Source organism: Psammomys obesus, unplaced genomic scaffold (assembly GCF_907164565.1).
Source record: "Psammomys obesus unplaced genomic scaffold, mPsaObe1.curated_primary_1811, whole genome shotgun sequence".
NCBI classification, from domain to species: domain Eukaryota; kingdom Metazoa; phylum Chordata; class Mammalia; order Rodentia; family Muridae; genus Psammomys; species Psammomys obesus.
Genome location: NW_026596109.1, coordinates 3,234,532 through 3,257,505, shown reverse-complemented (window position 1 = coordinate 3,257,505; position 22,974 = coordinate 3,234,532). Strand labels below are relative to the sequence as shown.

Below are 22,974 nucleotides of genomic sequence, written 5' to 3'. Positions count from 1 at the left end.
CATCTTCTATTCATTCTCACTCTTCTCTGAGAACTGCGCCCTACCCTGCCCGAGAGGGCTCTGACTCTAATCCATGATGGGCAGGGGTACTAAGCTGAATCACTTCAGTTCTTGAACTCCAATACTGGGGCTTAAAATTACATAAACCAGAGCCACTGAGCCCTTCAGGCAGGACTAGAGGGACAAGACCCATCATATCATGTGCCTATCAGCGGAACTGTTTCCAACAGCCAGGGATCCACAGGATACTCAAAAATTACTACCATGGTGCCAGTTACATGTCTCTAGGCACGGGGCCCTTTAAATGCAGGGAAGAAATAAAAATCCCAAACAGAGTCAAGCAGCAAGTGGATTAGCTGTGTCTTCTGAACCGTGCAGTGTAGGAGTTCAGGATATCAGACACCGCTATTAGGAAATACGTGCCAGGAGCAGAGATCACGGAGACTCTCTGTGGCGCTGGCACTCTGGACCAGACGGCTGCACATGCAGATCCCTGGCCAGCCTGCACTAGCCAGCTCACAGCACCACCCTCATTCAACTAGGAAAGTAACTCCCTAGTTGCATGAGGTAAGTGAATGCATGAGTGATTCAGTGGATTCGGTTTGGGGGAGTGTGTGCTGGGAATTGAACCCATGATGTTGAGCCTGATAGGCAAGCACTGCACACAGAACTACATCACCAGCCCCTACATGGGCATTTTAAAACATACATTTAGAATTAAGTATAGAATGGCAAGGTATACCTTGTAGAGAGACAATAAATCAAGTTTACAGTACACATTAAGTATCTCTTATCCAAAATTCTCTACACCACAAGCGTTTCGGATTTCGGATTCTTCTGATTTCTGAAATGTTTGCATTAATACAAAATCAGATGTCTTAGGAATGGAATCTAGGTCTAGGTAAATTCATTTTGTTCATATCCATCTTTCGCACATAGCCTGAGGGGTAACTCTGCAAAAATTCTAGTGTGCCTATGATTTCACTGTGATTTGCCATATGAAGTCACGTGTGGAATTTCCTACATGTGGTTTTCTATCGGTGCTCAAAAGTACCAGATTTTTAGAGTATTCTATATTTCAGTGGGATTTTTTGTTTTTTTTTTCTGGTTTGGTTTGGTTTTTGTGTTTTTGAAACAGAGTTTCTCTATGTAGCTTTGGCTATCCCGGACTTACTTTGTAGATAAGGCTGGCCTTGAACTCACAGAGATCCCCCTAACCCTGCCTCCCTGATTGCTGGGATTACAGGCATGTACCACCCCGCCTGGCGGATTTTAGTGTTTTTAAAATTAGAGATACTCCATCAGTATTAATCTTTTTGGAGCCATTATAGAAAATGTAAATATATTTTGTATTTTTAAACGCAATTAAGGAAGGTGGGCTATTACCTCAGCCTTGTGATCACAGCTGACAAGAGGCTGTTTAAAACCACAATCCTAACTTTAAATAAAGAGGACTTATCAGAATTATAAACATTAACCGAACGCTCGGAATACACTACTTTTCCCCTTAGAGCACTGTGACACTTAAATGAATGGACTTCACGGCCGCTGACGGGATCTGGCCCTCAGCTTTCCAGTCTCTAGCTGAGTGGCCCTGGACATTTACTTAATCCCTCTGTGCTTCGAAGTTAACACTGCATTACTTAGAGAGCGTGCAAACCAAGGTTAGAGAAACTCCTTTCCAAAGTTCTAGAAGTCAGGTCTGGGGATTTCAGCTCAGTATCCTCAAAGTCCTAGGTACAATCACCGGGTTCTGCCTAAGCAGGATGTGGCAGCACAAAGGCTGAAACCTGTACTTGGAGGTGGAGGCAAGGAGGACCAGAAACCTAACGTCATGCTCAGCCATGCAGACCCTGGGATTCTGCTATGAGATTCTGCTTCAATCAAAAAAGAAGAGAAAAGAGAGCGAGAAAGAAAGAGACAAACAAACAAACAAAAGTTCTAAAAGTCCATAAAGGAGAGCATGTGAAATGTTTATCATAATGCTTGGCCACACAGTAGCTACTTATCAAGGAGGACTAGAACAGGGCATGGCAGTGCAGAACCTGCAGAGGCAGAGGCTGGCCTGTGCAGCAAGCTCTAAAACGGCCGGTTAGTGTGCAGACACCGTGTCTACTGCTGCCTTTATTAGATCACAGAAGAATTTGAATATTTTTAGTGTTGCTTGTCAGAGAAACTCTTAAAAGAACATTAAACATGTGATTTTTAAATCTAAAATACAGGATCAATATACAGGACTTTGTAAATAAAATACCACAAACACACGCAACCTTACATGGACAAATGAGCCCACAGAGGGTGAGGAATATGAAGCAGAAGGGCTGAGATACAGAGACAAGAAACAGAGAGCTGCTGCTTGGGATCGTCCTACAACTACCATGAGGCCTAGCAGGCCCCCCACCTGCTCCCAGCATCACAGTGGAATCTCACTGGGCTGGTCACCTATACACACCTACGTCTCCTCTGTGATGCTGGACCTATTGGCTAGTTTGAGTCTGTTTCCACTGCCTCCAAGCAAACAGGAAGAGGGAAAGAGGCAACTCTCTCCTCTCTTCTTTGAGACCTTTTTGGTAGAGGAGAGGAGATATGTCAGAAGCTGGAGTGGAAACTTGCGCTGGAGCTGTGTGCTCAGAAGGAAGAAGATGGCCAGCGGTCCCACACTGCAGGGACGCCATTCCTAGTCAGAGTGGCTAAACTCAAACCCTCCAACTTACAGACACGCCAGATCTTTACTTAGTAAAGACCTTACATGTGAGTAAGATGCCCTTTCAATCAGAAACAATCAATATTCAAGCCTGAAGCAACTAATAGGGCTCATAACAGTTTTCATGTGGATCTTTTATTTCCTTTCTTGAATATTCTCAAGAAAAATTCTCACTGAAGTACCTTAAGAGTATTCATCTAGAGGTAACAGAAGCACTTTCCACATTCTGGATATTACCTGGAGTTAAGTATTAAAATCCCTTGGTGAAAAGAGTACCAAGTTCCAAAGCTTCCTATCACAAAGAAATAATCCATCGTAAGGAGTACTGTGTGTATGCATTGAATCACCACACTGTGACCCATAAGGATGTACAATTATTACAAATCCATTTAAAACATGAGACCTCACCAACATCCCCCATCTCCCCCCCTAAGAAAAAAAAAAAACTCTAGCTACAGAACTGCTTTATTTTTAAATCATTCATGGTTGTGTGTTTCCCTCTTGTGGTGAGAAAAAGAAAAATCAGGCAAATTTACTGTAGCCTGTGAGTAGGGGTCTGGTCCGTTCTCTTTTCCAGAACCACTGCTGTGTCTAAATCTAGGAGGGTCCCCTTCACAGGGCCCCTTGCATTAAGATGTGGCAGGACTCCCGGGATTTCAACAGGAAGGGAGAAACAGTGTTACTCTGGGACAGTCTCATGCTTATACCCCGCCAGCTTTAAAGAAAGGTGGCTACAAAGACAGGAAAATGACTTTCGGTGGGGATCAATGTGAACAAAGGGAGCAGAACTCCCCGAGGAAGCTCAAGCAAATAAGGAAAAGCATAAGAAGAGCTATCACAGCTGGTAGCCATACGGTCACAACAAAAATGGTGACTGAGAAGGCCTCATCTCACCCTTCTAACTCATCTCCTGATGTGAGCCAGGGAAGAGAAGCAATGGTTTGTGGGTAAACACTGATTCAACTTCTTTGTTGGCCCAGGCACTGGGGGAGAAACACATGAAGGCATGGAGAATAACCATGGAGGAAGGAAAATGCAAAGGAACATAGAGGAAGGGACTTGTAGGAGTGAACCAAGCAGTCTTTGCTCTACCCAGAAGGCTCTGGATTACCCTAGCCTGGCTTTGCCTCTTCCAGCTGTGTACTCTCAAGACTTCAGCTTCTTATTTGTGAAACAGGGACAGTGCTACATGCCTGTAACACCAGAACTCAACAGGTTAAGACTGAGGAGGCACCATTAATTTGACCAGCCTGGACTGCCTACTGAGGTTGAGGCCACCATGGGCTACAAAGTGAGATACTGTCTCGAAATAAAACAGATTCCGGGAGTGGGCAGCATCTGGGGTGGTCTGAATGAGAATGGCTCTCATATGCTAATGTCTAAATACTTGGTTCCTAGTTGGTGGAACTGTTTGAGAAGGATTAGGAGGTGTGGCCTTGCTGAAGGAGGTGTGCTGCCAGGGGTGGGCTTTGAGGTTTCAAAAAGTCCATGCCCTTTCCAGTTAGCTTTCTCTGCCTAGTGCTTATGGATCAGGATGTATGTAAGCTTCAGCTACTGTTCCAGCACCATGCCTTCCTGCTTGCTGCCATGTACCCCACCATGATGGTCATGGACTCACCTTCTGAAACTGTAAGCCCCCAAAAACTCTTCTGTAAGTTGCCTTGGTCATGGCGTCTTATCACAGCAACAGAAATTATCATCATCATCATCCTACTTGAATGACTTCTTTTGGCCATAATGGATTAGTGAGGATAAGGCTTAGGGACCATGCTCTTTGAGGAATTCAGCACAAGGGCAGTAAGAGCTTGAATTTGACAGGCTTTAGTACTTCAGTTGTTATTGAGTGAATGAATCTGGTTCCTCACCTCTCACACAGTGGCCCAACAGCTTTTTCTCTCAAGCTGCTGAGGTCATATGAACTCATGTGGTGTGCTTAGCACTGTGCCTAACAGTACAAGCAGGCTTTCTTGCAGACAGAATAACTATCCCATGATATGGGTGTTCTACTACTCCCACATTATAGATGAGGAAACTGAAGTCATATTCCTTTAGGTCAGGCACTAAATCCAATCAGTGGATGCCATATTTACGAGAAGAGGGTGATTTAAAGACAGAGACAGATACCCCAGGAAGAGTGCCTCATGGAGATAAGATGTAGAGAATGGTATCTATGCTGCAGCACCAGATGACGGGAGCTAGGAGGTAGCAAGGACAGAGTCTTCTCTGTGGTCGTTAAGAGCACGGACTGGGGATGTCACTAGTGGAAGAGTGCTTGCCCAGCATATATAAGGAGCTGGGTTCAGAAAGAGAAAGAGAAGAGGGAGGAAAAGTGAGGAAGAAGAAACAATAGCTTACCCTTAGGGCTGCTTACTCTGATTTCAGAATTCCAAGCCTTTGGAATGACAAGACTGAGTATTTATCTGTCCCATTAAGCATCAGTGTGGTACCTTGTTCTGGAAACCCTGGGAAATTGGCATGACGAGTTAGCAGTCATGTTCTATTCTGGGGTAGCTGAGCTCTCTGCAGTAGGGTAGGCAGTATAAGTGAAGACACTCTGGGGTCCTCCAGTCCCATCCCACATATCTTTAGTCCCAGGATGCTTACTCCTCATCACCAAGTATCAGCCCAGATGGTAGCTCAGGATAGAAAGGTAAGCTCCCTCTCTTATTCAGTCATATGGAGAGGAAATGCACCTCACTGCATCTCACCTCAGTACCTGGAAGAGGCTTGTTCAGGACTGTCAAATTCCTGAGTGACTGAACTTCTGACAGAAGAGCATCAAATGCCCTCTGAGACTGGGGTGCTGACGAACGTGGGCATCTTCCTAGGGAGCTGAACAATCTCCCCTTCTTAGAACAACCACAACTATGAAACTTCTCCCCTATGACAGACAGCTCAGGCAAATGCAGAGGGCACCCTGCCTGAGAACTGGCATGTGAGCCGTTTCTAGAGCACAGCACACTTTCACACTAACAACTGAAAACAGACTAGAATTGCAGTAGGGTCGGGAAGTGTACAGCCAGTTGGTCTGTGTGGCTCAGACAGGAGGCTTGCTTAGCCTCCTGACCAGGGCCTCAGGCAGATATGGCAAGTGGCTTTCATGGTTCTTTTCTTGGTAAGGTAGAAAAAATGAACTAGACAGAGAACACCAAAGCAAACCAGAAAGGGGGGGGGGGGTAGGGGAAGGGTCACAGCAGACATACTACTGACACTGTTGACAAAGAATGTCAGAGAAAGTCTGGTGTGTTAGCATATACCTGGAACCCCAGCACTTGGGGAGCAGAGGCAGGAGGACTGTCATGAGTTCAAGGACTACACACCAAGTTCCAGGCCAGCCAAGGCTATATAGTAAGATTGTCTCAAAAACAGTATATACACATGTTTACATGTTTTTATATATATGCATATATACATGTCTCAGAGAGCTGCAGAAAGAGCAGCTGCATTGTATATATTTGCAGTGTTTTTGCATCTGTAAAATACGTAATTTAAGTACTCGTTCTACAATACCAATTTGGACCCTGAACCCAAGTTCAGAGGCTTGTTCTACTGAAGACAACAGGTGACATGAAGACCTGTTCCGTGTCGTGTAACCTGTTAGCTAAACACAGAGCTCCAGCAAGCCACTGGAGTTTCAGGGTCACTGGACAAACCCTGTGACCAGCCCCACATACAAACAGCCCTTTTGACCTAAGTCTCTAAAAGTCTCCCTTCTCCTCAGAGTCATGAAGCAATTTCTGGACCAGGTTGAAGGTTGGCCTGTGTATGAAATAAAGCCAGGGGCTGAGAAATGTTGGCGAAGCTGCAGATGAGGGGGACTGCCGCTCCATGGAGGCGCTCAAAAATGTTAGTCCGGCCATCGTGAGTAATTATAAAGTTCCTCGAAACACTGCAAGTAGGACGGTATGGTCCAGTCATCCCACTGCTAGTGAGAAGAGAACAATCTCAGTTCATTGCTGCCCCTATGCACCTACATACAGAATCAGCTGAGTCCACAGCGAATGCACAGGGAAACTGTCACACACATACAAAATGGACCACGATTCAGTCATTAAAAAAAATTCTGTTGTTCGTGGCAACATGGATGGATAGAACCGAGTGTTCCCAAAGCTATGCTGGATAACACATTACCAAGCACTGGGGCTACGCTGGATAACTAAGAGACAGAAAGCAGCCCTCCAATACTGTTCAAGAGAGGTTCCGGGAACAAATGGATCCATCTGAACACTCTCTGCAACTGTCCTCGAAGGCAGAGCTGGTACGCAACACCAAACACTGCCACTCAGGGACGATTCTGCTCAATTTGGGGCTGCCCGTTGTGCACTTCTGAGCCAAAAACAGCTAAGTGTCAGACCAAAGAGGGACTGAAAACCTCGTGTCTCAGAACAGGGTCCCCAGCCACCCTGAGAGCTGCGCATGAAGCGCTGGCGTGAGAACACAGCTGTGCTCTGAAATACAAAGGTTAATGGTTTGCAGCATGGTGTGTGGTCACCGGCAAGTCCAGAAGAAGGTGCAAAGCTGGGAAGGCGGTAAACTGAGGCAGGTATAAGGTGTATTTCCCATGGAATCCTGACCTCGCTCCAGCGAGGCAGCCCACGGTGTGACTGTGTGTGTGTGTGACTTGTGTAGGTCGTGGCACACATCTTATCCCCTAAACTCACGCTATGTCATACTGATTTCAAAAATCAGAAAGCCAAAGGGCTGGGGCTGTAATCCAGTTGCAGTGTGCTTGTGCAGTAGGCAAAAGCCTTGAGTTTGATCCCCAGCACCACCCCTCCTCACAAAAAGGAAAATTTTAATTTGCTCTCAATAAAACATTGGGTAATAAATAAGCGTATCTAGGAATCAAAGTCATGTTTGTCTGACTCTGAAGTCACGTTACAATAAAATCCTAAGTGAAAGAAATGATCCGATTTTTTTATTATATTAGTGTGTGTGGTGCTTATGTACGCGTGCACGCGTGCGTATGTGTACCTGTGTGCGTGCGAGCATGTGTAGGGCTCAGAGGACAACTTGAGGAATCTGCTTTCTCCCTCCCCCCCTCGGTCCCAGGGATCAAACCCAGGCCACACGCTTGGTGGTGGGCCCCTTTCCCTGTGGGCCTGGAAAATGTGACTATGACAAATATCCTACCGCCGTCCTCAAGATGCCGAAGTCTGTGCTGGTTTAGTGGCTCTCCAGCTCAGCTGAGGCTTTTATCACTCACGTGCACTCCGAGAGGTCTGTTTTGGGCAGGACTGAATCAGCCCAAGGAGTGACCTGCCTGAATCAAAAGTGCTATTTCAATGACAACAGTGGTAATTCACACTCAGGTTGCACCCAGAGTTCCTCAAACGCACACGCGCTATTGGCTCATTCAATTACCATAATACTCTTTGTCAGATATCAGAACCAACCGCTGTTAGATGCTAAGCAGAGCTCACACCATTATACAGTAAGTGAAAACTTCAGCAGGAACCAAAGTCAGTTCCAGTTCATCCTCTGAACTGCTGCTTTGTGCAATGGAGAGTGCCACCCTGTGGCCTGTCTTCTCTTTGGCAGTACGTCACAGGCAGTCCACAGGGACGCTGTGCAGGATGGGGCCCTGAAGCGAGGATATGCTTGAGCTGGGTAGTGCTCAGCTATGTGGAAAGGTATTCCTGGTCTGGTCCCAAAAAGGCAGCAGTAGTGTGTGGGCGAATGGAGAGGGCTCTCCTCCGGGTTCTTAACACACACTGGCTGTGGATTAAATAGAGGTCTCTACTAACCCCCAGAACTCTTTACTCTGACCCTGTGATGGGTGGCGATCTTGTTTGATAGGAGACTTAGCAAGTTAAGGATTGGGCTGAGAGCATCCTGGATCACCTAGCTGGACCCTAAATCCAATGATGAGTGTCCTGATAACAGAAGAGGGCCAAGGCTATGGCATGGTGGTAGAAAGCATGCTATGGGTTCACGAGAGTAGAAGGGAGCTCATCCTGGTCCGTGCGGCAGACCGCATGAGGTAACTGAACAGTGTGGTCTCTGTGACAGAACACACAAGAGAAGTGAGACAGCGGGTTCCCCCTCAGCATCAGTTGTCTTACAGGATCTTCTCTACAGTGTGGAGGGTGCTCACGGTAACTCATGTCCCGGCTCTGCCACAGCACATTCATCTCAGCAGCCTCAGGGAGCGGCAAGGCCTCCCAATGATGCTGACATCACACTCTTTCAGGGGAAGCTGTCTTTCCTGTCTGTGGTACTTCCTCTGAACGTCCTCAGTCATAACAAATTTCATCCTTTGAGAATAGATTTGAACTTTGGAAAGAGACAAATAATTGGCTGGAGCCATGTCTAATGAATAAAGTGGGTGTTCAAATCTCATTACATCATTTTAAGTGAAAAATGAAGCCTGACTATAAAATAGCATGACTGCTTCTCCTGCGTGGCCCATAAACCAGTGGCCTGAAAAATAATTCCCACAGAGGTGTTTCAAATGCTCTGAGCACAGGACGCATGACTGGAATAAGCGCCCAGTCCCAGGGTGGCCGTGTGTTGGGGAACAATCCTAACTGGGATGTGGAAGTCAGATATGTTTGTTAGAAAAGAAATTCATCGTTTATGCTCGTGAGAACTGGGGAGAGGTTGTTCTCCTGGAGACACTGAAGCTGGCCCTCCTCTTCCTGACAGCCTTGTCTGCTCTGGACAGGAAGTGGCTGAGAACAATGCACTCACATGCAGCAAGTCTTGGCCAGCCTTACACCCTTACAAACAGGCATGAGTTGTACCATGCCCCAGGCTGGCCCTGAACTCCCACAGACATCACTTTCCCTCAGCATCACCTCCTACCACACCTCATGGGAATTGCTTTGTTGTATCATGCTACCCCAGGCATCAGGACAGCCCTTGGGAAGGAGGACATCACCTCTAGTGTGCCTCTAGTGTGGAGGACCCTGCATGCTGCCGTGTGCTCACTGATGCTGTTTGGATCTTGAGTGTCCCTAAAGGCCCACGTGCTAAAAGCTAAAAGCCGCCATGCGGTATTTGGGAGAAGACATGGAAATTCAAGAGCAAGAGCCTGAGGAGGGCCCTTCCCTCATTGGGGCCATGTGCTCAGAAGCTGGTAGACTTCAGCCTCTTTCTGCAGCTCTCTGCCCCTGGCTTGTGGAGCATGTCATATTGCTTCACTGCAATGGCCATGTGCCCCTGCTACAAGCTGTCTTACCACAGGCCCAGAGGTACCAAGTGTGCCTGGCCACAGACAGGAACCTCTAAAACCTTGAGTCAAACATTTTTGCTTTATAAGTTACCATCTCAAGTATTTTGTTACAGCCAATGAGAAGCTGGCTAAGAGAGGCATACACTTCACAGTTCTTGACAGAAACCCTTCACCTCTGCTTCCCCTGAAGCTCTTGAAGCTTTACTTTGCAAATGTCTGAGCAAAACTAGACATTTGGTCCATGTATAAATGTACAGAGACTAAAGTACGTTACTGATTGCTTAACACTGAAGGCGCCAAGGCAGGAAGGGTGGCTAAATGCTAATTAATGGGATTTCTTTTAGTGCCATAAAAAGAGTCAGAGACTAGATTGGGATAATGGTTGCACAATTCTGTAAATAAACTGAAAAAATATTACCAGGCACAGTGCCATGGGCCTGCAGTCCTGCGACTGGAGAGACTGAAGCAGGAGGATCAGTCCTGAGCCCTGAGATATAGCCCGAAAATACCACTCCAAAATATCAAATTGTATGCTTTACATGGGTAAGCTGCATGGTGTGGAGTTGTCTTCCAACAAGGCAATTAATGTTTAAACCCATCTCACAACAGGAAGAAAGGCTTGTGCCCTGCCCCTCCCTAAGGCAGCAGGTGGAATGACAGCCAAGGAAAATGACTAAATGATGTTCACCACCAGATGTGGAAAATTGCACAGAGATGGTATGAACTACTGCGACCAGTTCATAATTAATTTTACTCTACCACAGGGAAGTTTTCTTCAAGTGTGTCATCAAAATGAGGTCACTGAAGGCCAGTCATCGCTGGCACTACAGAGTAGAGATGATGGCTATTTGCCTCTAAGCAGTGCTTGGCAAGGAAAACTGTGCCTCAAGGCTATCCCAGGATTCTCCATGAGACAATGGGAATCCAGCACTGCCGGGCCAAGGCTCTGCCTTCTTACGCAGCCTGTTTCTTCCTCACATCCAAGGTGGCTATTAGTAATGGACAAGTCAGGGCAGAGGGGGAACACACAAGCAATAACTACAAATCAAAGTTTTGGGATTTCCAAACTCTATTCGCGTAAGAATGTTCTCTGTGGTTACCAGCCCAAGGAAGTGAGCACAGCCGGCCAGCGCCATGGGGAGTCTGTAAGAAACCATGCAACCACAGCCTGCAAAGGCAACCCTGTTTTCCTAGCCTCACCTTTTATCACAAAAACAAACAAACAAACAAAAAAACAAAACAAAAAACTCCAAAAGGGTGCAGGGCACAGGAGGAAAAATGTTTCTCGCAAGGGCAGAATCAGGGCTCCCCATGAGCCCACCAGAGCAGGGGATCTGTGACCCTGGCCAGCACAGCGAACGTCTCTATGGCTGACAGCTGCTCAGCACATGTCTAACGTAACTGCACAAAACTAATTCTTTCTTCTTCTCTCCCAACCTGACACTCTTCTACCCACCCTCCTACCTACCTGTACACGCACAAGTGGTTCTACAGTTAGGTTGTTATACGTATTAGCTACTGAATGCTGCACTACGAGGAGTCAGAGGACACCAGAATTACCTAGAGATTGTGGACACTGAACTGGCTGCATTGCTCCAAGCATCTGGGCTGCTTTTCCTTTGTGGGGGCGGGGATAGTGCGAACAGTGGGTGTGATAGTCTATGTGGACAACAGAGCAATGGACGGAGGCAGGGATTTTGAGTTTTCCCTTCCTTCTCTTAATTAAAAGGATGACTTTAGCTGACCACATTCCTCCTAATATACTGGGTAAGTGTCCTCCAAAAGTTCATGTGATAAGCCTTAGTTCTGGGCCCAGAATGCTACTGGGACTTTAAGAGGTGGGCCTACTGGTATTTATTGTTGGTGCCCTTGAGTGGGATGGCAGGATCTAGCATCTTCCTTTGCACTAGGCCACAAACAGCATGGACTTCCTCCACCATACCAGAGAACCCACTATGACATACTGTGTTACTGCAGGCCCAAAAGAGTGGGGTCAACGGTTCATCCATTGAAAATTCTCAAAGATGAGACAAATAAACCTTTCCTCCTTTAGCGCTGGCTATACTTGGGCATCTGTTGCTATGATGGAAAGCTGGCTCATATGCACATCTCTTTCCCTTGCCTACTAACCCAAATAAGAGCAAGATGGGTGTACAGGGAACCATCTGCAATCCGGTGGACAAGCACAACCCCATGAGCAGGCTGACAAAGCCACAAGACCACAGGAGGCCGGGCCCAACCTGCCTGCACCAGCCATTCCAAAAGAGTAAAACTATCTTGTTTAACTCACTACCACTGAGTCTCTATTACTATAGCTCAACCTATAGAGTCAGACAAATTATTTGGATTACCATATAGGCCACACAGTATACACAATGTTCACTTTGGGGCCAACTCAAAGTGTAAAACTCCAAAACAGCCAGTGAGCTACGGTGGGAGGGGCAAGCATTGTCGAGATAGTCTAACATATTTCAAACATAAGGCAGGCAGAAAGCCCCAAAGCCATCATGCTCCAATCTACCTGTGCTAAATTGCAATCCAGAGGCTTCCCATAGGTGCAAGTAGGGGTGACAGCAAAAGTTTGCAATGTAGTCACAGAACACACGTCTTTCCTTTGCAGAAATTTAGCTAGCTAAAACTGACACACAGACAATGAGGAGAGGGAGATTTAAACAGCGTGGGAAGTTCTGCCACCATCTCACTCACAGACACAAGCCCTCACTCGGTCTTGGTCCCTACCCAGCTCTGAGTGTTAGCCTGATCCTGTTGTCCTCTACAATCAAACATACTAGATTAGATGTTTTCCTGTGTATTTGTGCAAAGGATTGGATTGGTTTGGCTATGCTGAAGTGTCACCTTCCACTCTAACTTGAAACACACACTGGAATACAACACAACTTCCCATATGAACTACTGCTGACCTAGTACTGTCACTACTGACCCCATGGAGGTCAGCTGGTCCTTGGATTATAGGCATCAGTTTCCTTTAAACAAACAAACAAACAAAAAAAAAAGTAGCTTTAGCCCTAAAGCCTAGAACTTTCTCACTCCAGGTGCCTATGCTCCTCCTGTGTGAGGTGCTTCTTGGCTATCCCCAGGGGGAACCTGGCATTTACAACACTGTCCTACAAACACAGTCCTGAAAGTAGGAGTGTGTGAGCCCACTGGGTCTAGTAGAGAATGGGTGTCTGGTAAAGGGGTTTCTGCTGCTCCCCCACCCCTAGCCCTACCTGTTGATGACCTGGAAGGAAAACATATTTTGTGCTGAGTCAGTTTTGTTCAAAGCAGCCAAACAAAAATTCAAGCATTCCTTGCCAGAGTAAACTATGTTGGGTGTCCTGCAGGAAAACAGCTCTCACTTCCCACATGACATGAGAGAGCAGGAAAGGAAGAAGCCAACTAAATTTGGGAAGATAGTTCTCTATGTTATAGATGGCCACACACACCCAATGTCTCTATGTGTTGGTACTTCCTCAAATTGCTCTAGTCAGGTCCTCTCGTAAATGCACAGAACTCATCTGAACATCAAAAATATGGAAGTATTAGCACCGACTAATCCAGTGTCCTTAAAACTTTAACAAGGATGCCCACTACAACCCTGGAACTACTTTCTCTGACATACACTCACTTTTGTGTATTTGGCTTTTGCTGTTAGCAGGATAGCCTCCCACTTTAGAGTCCATACCAGCCTTAAACATCCTTAGCCTCCTGACTGCTAAGATTACTGGCGTGTGCTGCCGTGCCCCATGAGATAGACTTATTTATAGAAAAGATCAACTGTATGAAATATCAGAAGACCAAAGTTCCAGTTCCAATGCCACCAAGAAGCTGGACAAGTGACCCTATTTTTCATCATCATAGTTCATCTTTTAAGAGATGCACCCTGCATAGCCTTCTCTAGGTCTAGGCTGGTGAGTATAATTGTCATCCATCAAGGAAATTTCTCTTTGCAACAGATGGAGACCATTATAGGAAAAAATACAACCAATCAAAATGTGGAGCTGTGGAGCTGAGTCCCAATGAACATCTTTGACATAGCTCCTGCATCTAAGGCTCAGGGATCATGGCAGAAGGAGGGTTGGGGAAGGAAATGTTCGAGCCAAAAGATCAGAGTTTGCTTCGAGACTGTGCTCCCTAGAAATGCTAGAAGCTCCACTCAAAAGCCTCACCAACATGCCTACATGTGAGCAGAACTAGGACTACAACAGGCATGCCGAAGAGGATAAGGAAAGCTCAGGAAGCCTCAACCCTATGCAAAGAACTCCAGGCAACTAAGGAATGCTGACAGTGGGAGAAATAGTCTTCCCAGGAAAGAACACACCAATTGTTTATCCAATACCAATGGTCAACCCTGAACACATACACACAAGTAACATTAAAAAGGCTGAGAAGGTTGGGTGTACATGTTTAGGGAATATATATGCATGTTTGTAACGGCAATTAATGAAGAGGACATGAATTTGAGAAAGAAGGGCTAAGGAAGGGGTTAGAGGGAGGAAAGGTAAAGGGAAAATGATGTAATAACAATATCTCAAAAAAGAAATTAACTGAGGTACTGATTATGTTAATTCGTTTTCTGTTATTACAGTAAAATGCTTAAGTTGCATACAACATAAAGAAAAGAGGCTGAGGTAGCATGAAGTTTTGAAGGTTGACAATTGAAGCAAGTTCTCACCACCATCTCAGACCAGGTTGCAGGGCTGCCCTTCTGTGCTGGCTCATTTTATGTCACTTAACACAAACTAAGGTCATCTGAGAAGAGGGAACCTAAATTAAGAAAAATGTTCTCGTAAGACTGGACTGTAGACGAGCCTGTACGACATTTTCCTAATGAGTGACTGATATGGGAGGGGCCGGCCCACTGTGGGTGGTGCCATCCCTAGGCTGGTGGTCCTGGGTGCTATTAGAAAGCAGGCTGAGCAAGCCACAAGGAGCAAGCCAGTAAGCAGCACTCCTCCACGGCCTCTGCATCAGCTCCTGCCTCCAGGTTCCTGCCCTGTTTGAGTTCCTTGCTTAATTTCTTTCCTTGATGAGCAGTGCTGTGGAAGTTTAAGTCAAATAAATCCTCCCCTCCCCAAGTTGCTTTTGGTCGCAGTATTTCATCACAGCTATCAAAACCCTAACTAGGACACCCTCTGTGCTCATTTCTATCCTGGGGGCAGCAGTTGAGAAAAGCCTTCTCCAAATTCTCCACCCGAGGTCTTCATGAACCCTTAAAACTTACTTACCAGGCTAGGCAGTGATTTTTAAACAGCAGAAGGGGTCCTCAACCATGAGCAAAGCTCTGAAGTTAGCTGAGTAGCTGGCTGTGACTAAAGATGTGACCAAGAGTTCTGGGGAATCTGGGGGAGAATGGATGGGGCAGCTCCAACTTCCTTTCCTCATTTCCTTACACATGTGTGGCTGGGCCTGTCATGGGGGGCACTTTTCCTGCACGTATGAGAGCTGCAGTTCAGTCCAGTTTTCCTCTCCAGCAGCTTCACAACCGGGGAGGACCGACTCTTTAGTACCTTACCTTACCAAAATAAAGAAACAAAAAACCACACTGGGACCTCTCATACAAGTTACTTGGGTGCATAATTTAATGTTAAGCAATTAAACATGTTTAGTCATTACATACAGCCCTCCTTTCGCTAGGGGTCTCTTGACCAACACCTGCCTGGCTCACTGTTTAGCTTCTGCAGAGCTCTGCTCCAGTAAGAAGGACCAGGGAGGCTTCCCCAACTTCCACACCAAAAGTAGCACCCCTAAAATGTTCTCCCTTTACCAGTGTTTTTGTGTGTTTGTTTGTTTGTTTGTTTTCTGGAGCATTTGTCTTCACACAACACTCATATTTTTCTAAGTAGAGCCTCAGAGTTCTATTCTCTGCTGTGGCTCTAGTATGAAGAACAGCACATAGTAGGTAGCCAATAAATACTAAATGAGTCACTGGTCTCAACACAATGTCACTCTTGCCTATGTAATCCTGAACATGTATCTATATATATATTCAAAGCTTACTCTCTTAAACAGGGAGAATACTTTTTTTGCCTTTTTATTTTATGGTGTTTCGTCTGCATATATGTATGTCAGTGTACCAGCTGAGTACCTGGCATCCAGTGGCCAGAAGAGGGCATCGCATCCTTTAGAATTGCTGTTTGCAGGTGCTACGAATCGAACCTGGGTCCTCTTAAAGAGCAACAAGTGATCCTAACCACTGAGCCATCTCTCTAGCCTCCTTTTTAGTCTTTGATGCTCTAGCAACAGATCACATTAGGAAGAAAATGCTACTTATTTCATTCATTCATTCATTCATTCATTCATTCATTTATTTATTTATTTATTTATTTTTAGAAAGAACATTTGTGAAACTGAGGAAGGGAAATTCCCAAACAAGTTACTACAAAGTCTTATGTGACCCAGCGTTGGAGATACAGCAAGATAAGGCCCAATGGTACACTGATTGACTAATATGGGAAAAACACATATGTAGCAAAAATTATTCACAACAAACTATGAGTCTCTATCTGCTACTCCTCCCTCCCCTCCCTGGTGTTCTCCTCTCCTGAGAGGTGGGCGCATAGCCTCTGTTCGAAGGCTGCGGCCTGGGTTCCAGCCCTACTGAGATGGCTTAGTCTGTAAAATGCTGAAGTGCGAGCATCAGGACCAGGGTTCAATTAGCATAAATCCCCACAAAAATTCCAGGCAAGTGTGCTCGCAATGCCAGCTCTGGGAAGGCAGCAAATGGAAGAAGCCTGGGCTCCCTGGCCAGCCAACCGAGAGGGCTTGGCAAGCTCCTGGCCAAAGAAAGAACCTATCTCAAAACACGGGGGGATGGTGCCCGAGGAACAGCCAAGGTTGTCCTCTGACCTCCACATGCATGTGTACACGTGTCCAAATGAATGCACAGAGGGCGGGGGGGAGGGAGAGAGAGTGAGAGAGTGTGTGTGTGTGTAAGCTCAGGGCTCACTTCTTTCGAATCCAGAATGTTCTCTCTCTTTCCTAATTTCTCTGTGTATGCATCTATTCTGTTCTACCTCTCCTAGAGGCCAAGACAACGTAAGCGGATGTGGAAAAAGGTATCATCTTCTTTGGCCTGGTGTTTAACGCTGATTCAAAATCAGAAAGTATGAACTACAGAAGAACCACTCAAAAGTTTGCTGATAATTAAGAATTTTTTTGAAGCAGAAAGTTATATAAACTTCCTAAACAGGTGGTGTATTAAAAAGTGACTTAAAAGTCTCTCGGCTAAGTCGGTCCTACCCCAAAGACACAGCACAGCTTCCCGAGGTTTGCTGGCCAGCCAGAGGCACTTGAGGAGTTCCGGGCCAGTGAGAGAAGACCCTGTCTCAAGGAAAAATCTACATGGCACATGAGGAATGATATTCTAATCTCTATACACATATACACGCATGCACACATACAGCCCCTACACACACAGAGGTAGTCAAACCAAATGGGAGACATCAGAGTTCTCAAATCCTTGTTGACGTGATCTGTGACCAGAGCCTTCATTTCCGGGTCAGTGTCTTTCGGGCTTATTCTGGTACAGACTACATCTGCCACAGAAAGGGTTCACTGCCTAATCTAAAGGCTCTTGACCCAGCCTGCTTAGGCAGCTCCTTCCCAAGTATACGGACCATGGATAAGAAATCCGCTTCCGTGTTCTTGCTTTGTATCTGGCACTGTGCTGGCAATTGTCTACGTTAGTGATTCACAATTCAGAGCAACCAGACAAGGAGTCAACAAACACTACCTTTGGCTCAGGTACTGTAGGTACAATCTGAATTTTTTTTTTTTTTTTTTTTTTTTTTTTAGTCACCAGCTCCACACCCATGGGTTTAATCAATCAACGGATGATAATTTTAAGAAAGAACAAAAATAATGAAAAGGAGTAATAAAATATAGTACGGAGGTCAATGAGATAACAGGTAGGAGCACTTGCTGCTAAGCATGAGTTCCTAAGTTCAAGTCCCAAGACCCACGTGGTAAGAGAGAACCAAATGCCACAGTTGTCCCCACCTCCACACTTGCTGTGACACAGGAACCCATACACATACACAAATAAACATTAAAAAGTAACATAAGGCAAGTTAAAATGCCTGCATTGTATTCTCACATAGCACAGCCTTTATGCCATATTAGGTTTTCTGATATAGAGATGATTTAAGGAAAATGCACGAAACATAAGCAAATGCCATCTCATGTTATAAAGGGACTCTGTGAGAAACAAGACCCACACTATACTAACAGCAAATTCGAGAGACTAGTGACGGTGAACAGGTTTTTAATATTCCACTCTGCAGACAGAGACACCAGCAGAGAGAAAAGACAAAAAAATGGCTAGCGTGGTAAATTGGCGCAGGTCAGTGGTTTTGAAAGTTTCTGATCATGAGCTTTTCCTGTTCCCATTGGGTGGTACTCCAGAGAGATACGGTTGTCAGTTCTTTTAGCATAGCTGCCTTCCCAAATTCTCCATCCTCCTGTTCCTGTTGAGAATGCAAAGTCTTTCCTAGTGAATACTCTGGGGCCTACCCCCTTTTCTGATCGTGGCTCAGTCAAATAGCAGCCTGCCTGCAACTTCTCAGCTCTCGAGAATGTTCTGACAAGCAGGTGCCAGCTTCCAGTCTAGCAAAGGGGCCCAGGAGCCCTGCTTATCTGCGACTCTCTGATGAGCTCCAACTGCACCTCGTGCTGAAAATGGACCATAACAATTTATTACCTAAAGACTTAATCTTTTACAGAAGTTGGCACCTGCAGGGGTCCTGGACCAACACCGCTGAGTATACCAAGGCAAGACTAACAGGTAAAATACAGCTGTGCCTTAAGCTTACTCTCCAGCAGGCACATACAACCTGCAAACATAATTTCACTGGAATTGGATTAACCTATTGTAGCAGTATCTGTGGAAAAGGAGCAGTTGCTTCTCAGGATGATATCTGAACTGAATCACACATTTACACCCCTGTAAGTAGAGGCATTTGAGAAAATCAGAGCAGAAAGCTGGGGACAAAAACTTAGGGCATGGCTAGGGTCTAATTACAGCAGGAATCTATGACAGATTTCCCGAGTGAAATCAGCAAAGTGATCTACAGAAAACTACTGGCTAAAGAGAAAAGAGCAACAAGCCAGTGGCTAAAGGGTGATGGTGTTTACTAACTTTTTGTGTGTGTGTGTGTGTGTGTTTTTGTCTTAACTATTTTCTTCTCATTCCACAGTACCCCCAAAGTGATAGATATCCATTTGAACCCTAAAACTCAAACTATGCCGAAAGCTCCTCAGTGAGCTTCCCTCCCCCACCCATTCTCTATACAGGGCACAGGCCAGGGAACTCTTGAGGAGCCCCTGAGCATGGTGGAGATGAAGGCATCTTCCCTCCAAAGCTCTGTCCTCTCTCCTCTCGTGGAAAGCTGTGGTGGTCTGAAAACTCAGCTGCCATAGAAAAAGAAGTCCTGACTCCTTTCATTCTCTTTGTAAATGTCTGGCCCATGCAGGAAAGCCAACAGAGCTCAGTTTAGAGTTTGAAAAGTGGGGGTGGGGGGGGAGGTAGAGGGAAGGTCCTGCAATTTAAGAGTCCCTTAGTTCTCAGAAGCTGCTCAAGTTCTTGGGACTGGCGGGTCTGTGCTGGATTCACAGCTCCCGTTATAGTTGGTCAATTCGTTAACGGGTCCAGCCGTTAGGACTCTCACTGGTGACTGAGAAGAACCATGAGAGCATCTTCCTTGTAGGGCTTCAAGAGGGTCCTTGAGACACACCAGTGAAGTGTCTGTCATGGTGTTTGCAAGACGGTTAACATGTTGTTAATAAAATACAACGGAGCACTGCTAAAATGAATACAAGTAACTGCTGAAAAGGGAATGGGCCCCAGAGGCGCTGAGAGTGAGTCCTATGTTACTTTAAATACGTAAAGGAAACGTTTTCCTTAAAACATGTTAGAAACGTGTTTTAAATTGTATTCCTTAAAATTCCTTAGAAAAACATCTTGTGGAAACAACCAATTCCAATTTTACAAATCCACATTCCTGTTCATCAACTTCACAGAAAAAAAAAAAAAGTTTCACCACTCTAGTGGACAGGGCCCAATAAAGACCTTAACCTCTCTTAACCAGGAGGCGGAACCGGGGGCGTTGCATTCATTTCCTGGCCTGTCAGGACATCTTGCACAAGAGAGCCCTTGGGTGTATTGTTTCTGTTTTAATGAAAATTCAGCTCCAGCCCCCTTGCTGGAACAGGTCCAGTGAACTACCCAGCAGAGACTGGACTTTTCAAAAGCCTGAGCAGCAGGCCGAGCAGAGCGGTGGGGAGAACCTTCCCCAAGCCAACTAGAGGTTGGGGAGAGAGGCTTGGCACCTGCCCGCCCAGATCGCTGCCCTGGCGCCCCGGGGGAGGAGAAGGGCAGATGAGCGCTCGGGTCACCCCGGCCCTCTCAGCGCCAGGGCGGGAGCCAGCGGGAGGCGCCCCAATCCCAGACCAGAATAGCACAGCGCCAGGCGGGGTCTGCAGGGCTGCGGGCTCACCTTTCCCGGCAGAGTCACGGCGCAACTGTGAGGGGTGGGGGTGGGGGGAGGCCCGGGAAAGAGAAGAGGGCTCTAAGGCCAGCGGGGGGAGGGAAAGGAGGGTACTGCCAAGGTCAAGGGAGCGTGCGCGGGGCGGGGACGGGAGGGTGGCGCGCACGGAAGCGCGGGCCCCAAAGCCCGCACGTCGCGCACGCCCGGCCCGGCCAGCGCGTCCCTTACCCCGTTGGCGGCGGCGATGCGGACGATGAGCTGAATGGCCTCGGTCATGTAGAAGCGGCCGTCCCCGCCCACCACCAGCGTGGCCTCCTGCCTCAGCGCCGGCTCCACGGTGGAGACGATGCTCTGGATGAAATTCTCCGCGTAGTTGGCGCTACTCTGGAACACCTTCACCCGCTTCCGCAACCCGCTGGTGCCCGGCTTCTGGTCCGGGTATGCCTGCGTCTTCACTGTCACTATCTTCACCATGGTGGCGCTAGGCTTCGGGGCGACAGCGGCTGCGGCTCCCGCTGCGGCAACAGCCAGAGGCTCCTGGTCTCCTGAGCTCGGGCCCTCCTCCCGGAGACGGACCGCCCAGGGCCCGCCCACTTCCCCTTGTCCAGCTGCCTGGGAAGGGGGAAGGGTCACGGGGTCGAGAGGGCGGAGTCTCCCTGACTGACACCTCTTCCCTACCTGAGCCAATGGTCTATATAAAGAAACTAGCTCTTCTCTAATTGAGGGGCAGAGCTCGGTGTAGGGACCAGTCATAGTGGAGGACAGCGTTCAATACTGTTCCCGTGTTTGGGCTAGAGTTCCACGTATAAAACCTCTAGAAGCCCAGTCTGAAGGACGGAAATGCCATCCAACGACTCTTTTCTTTCTGCAAGGGCAGAATCAACCCCAAAGTTAAATTCGACTTTCTACTTCTTAGGTGTTTGCTGTAGAACACACAGTGATCTTGGGTATCCAGAGAACTGATTTAGTCAACGTATAGCTTCTAAGTCTTTTCAAAAGTAAGGCTTTTATTTTTCCCTGCTCACGCTTACAAAATTTCGATAATAAAATCCTTCTTCACAGCTTGTGGGGGCCAGAGGGAGGAAGTTTAGCTCAGGTTGGGCCTAAATAAACCAGGCTTTTATCAGGATTTACCTGCTAGTCATCCATCAAGTTTGACAACTAGGAATCGGAAACTCTCAGGGCAGCCTAGATAAACAGAGGTACAGATATTAGGCAGCATATAATCACCGTGACAACTCCGTGACGGTGAGAACAGCAAAAGCCACGGCAGCCAAACAGATTTCTATTGATTATTCAGTGGAAACCTTTTCTTGTGGTTTTGGTAGTCCCTTTGCTTTGTTGAGAGTCCCTGCCTGGCAAATGTGTCATTTTGCTATACGGAGAAAAAAAAAAAAAAAAAAACCTTGAGAGTTAATGTCTGTGGGTATCCATCTTAAAGGAACATAAAGCCTTGGTGCTGAGTGTGCTTCCGGTCTTAGACGCGCACACACATCATGATGCACACACCTATGCGGACTTCTGAAATGGCCCCAGCCCAGTACAGTCCACGTGAATTCCTTATAATCAGTTGATTCAGTGATCAGAGTATACCTAAAACATTTTAGGCCTAAAATTATCAGCTCCCCATCCCCAGTCCCAGTACTAGAACATACTGTTAGCCCATGAATTCAACTTGTAGTCATGCTTTCATCATGGATAACTGGTGTGTCTTGAACCAGGAGGGAGGTTGGCTGACTTGTGTGAGTTCTGCCTCAGAGAACAAATGTTAATACGTACGTAGGCACAAAGTGTATGTACATATAGCATAGCTTGTTATAATTAGTGTCAGTGAACTTCTGTGGTAAATATGTAGAAACTGAATTCTAGACTGCAGCTCATAACTTCCATAACTTTGAGGTAATAAATGGGTGTTTTCATGTACTACTTTGTTACATAGCACTAGAAAAGTAATACAAAGGGATTACCTAAATGATTACCAGGAGACCAGGATCATAGGAAGACATGTTAGACTCTAGAGGGCTCCTCTACCCCAACTAGTTCCCAAATAATTGACATGGGAAAACTATTTCTTTTATAAGATTTAAAGACTATGATTTATTTTATAAGTTTTAAAGCACAATAACTGGGCAGATATCAACCCTCTAAGCTGGTCTGCCTGCTTCAGGGACTTGCCTGAAGCAATTGTGAGTAGTTTACCCTCCTGTTTAAGGAGCTTAGTAGCAAGATGAAGTGTTTTAATCTGGGGAAAAAAAATGTGAAACAAGGGCCTCAATATCCCACCTCTATGAGGAGTTGTGTGCAGTTGACAGCTGCTGGCAGGGGAGAGACAGTTGTCTTCTAGAATAGCTCTGAGCCCAACACATGTAGACAATGCCAACTGGACTCAGGATAGATAAATAGACAGAGAGATAGACAGATGACAGACAGACAAATAGGATAGAATATATCAATAATAATTATAGAAGACATGAATTTGAGAGAAAAGGACAGAGTCTAAGGGATGCCCAAGAGGACTTAGAGTGGGGAGATGAAGAGACATGATGAAAATGCACTGTAAAAAATAAATAAATAAATAGATAGATAGATAGATAGATAGATAGATA

At 46.2% G+C, this 22,974-nt stretch overlaps 1 protein-coding gene across 1 annotated transcript in view; it reads right to left on the bottom strand.

Moving 5' to 3' along the window:
- The window catches only part of Pgm1 (phosphoglucomutase 1), a 58,928-nt gene extending 37,986 nt beyond the window's left edge, over positions 1 to 20,942 (bottom strand). Inside the window, exon 1 of the mRNA XM_055628807.1 lies at positions 20,597 to 20,942. Coding sequence (XP_055484782.1) covers positions 20,597 to 20,842 — 246 coding nt within the window. The 5' untranslated portion in view covers positions 20,843 to 20,942. The remainder of the gene's footprint in view (positions 1 to 20,596) is intronic.
- Between the last annotated feature and the right edge of the window lie 2,032 nt (positions 20,943 to 22,974).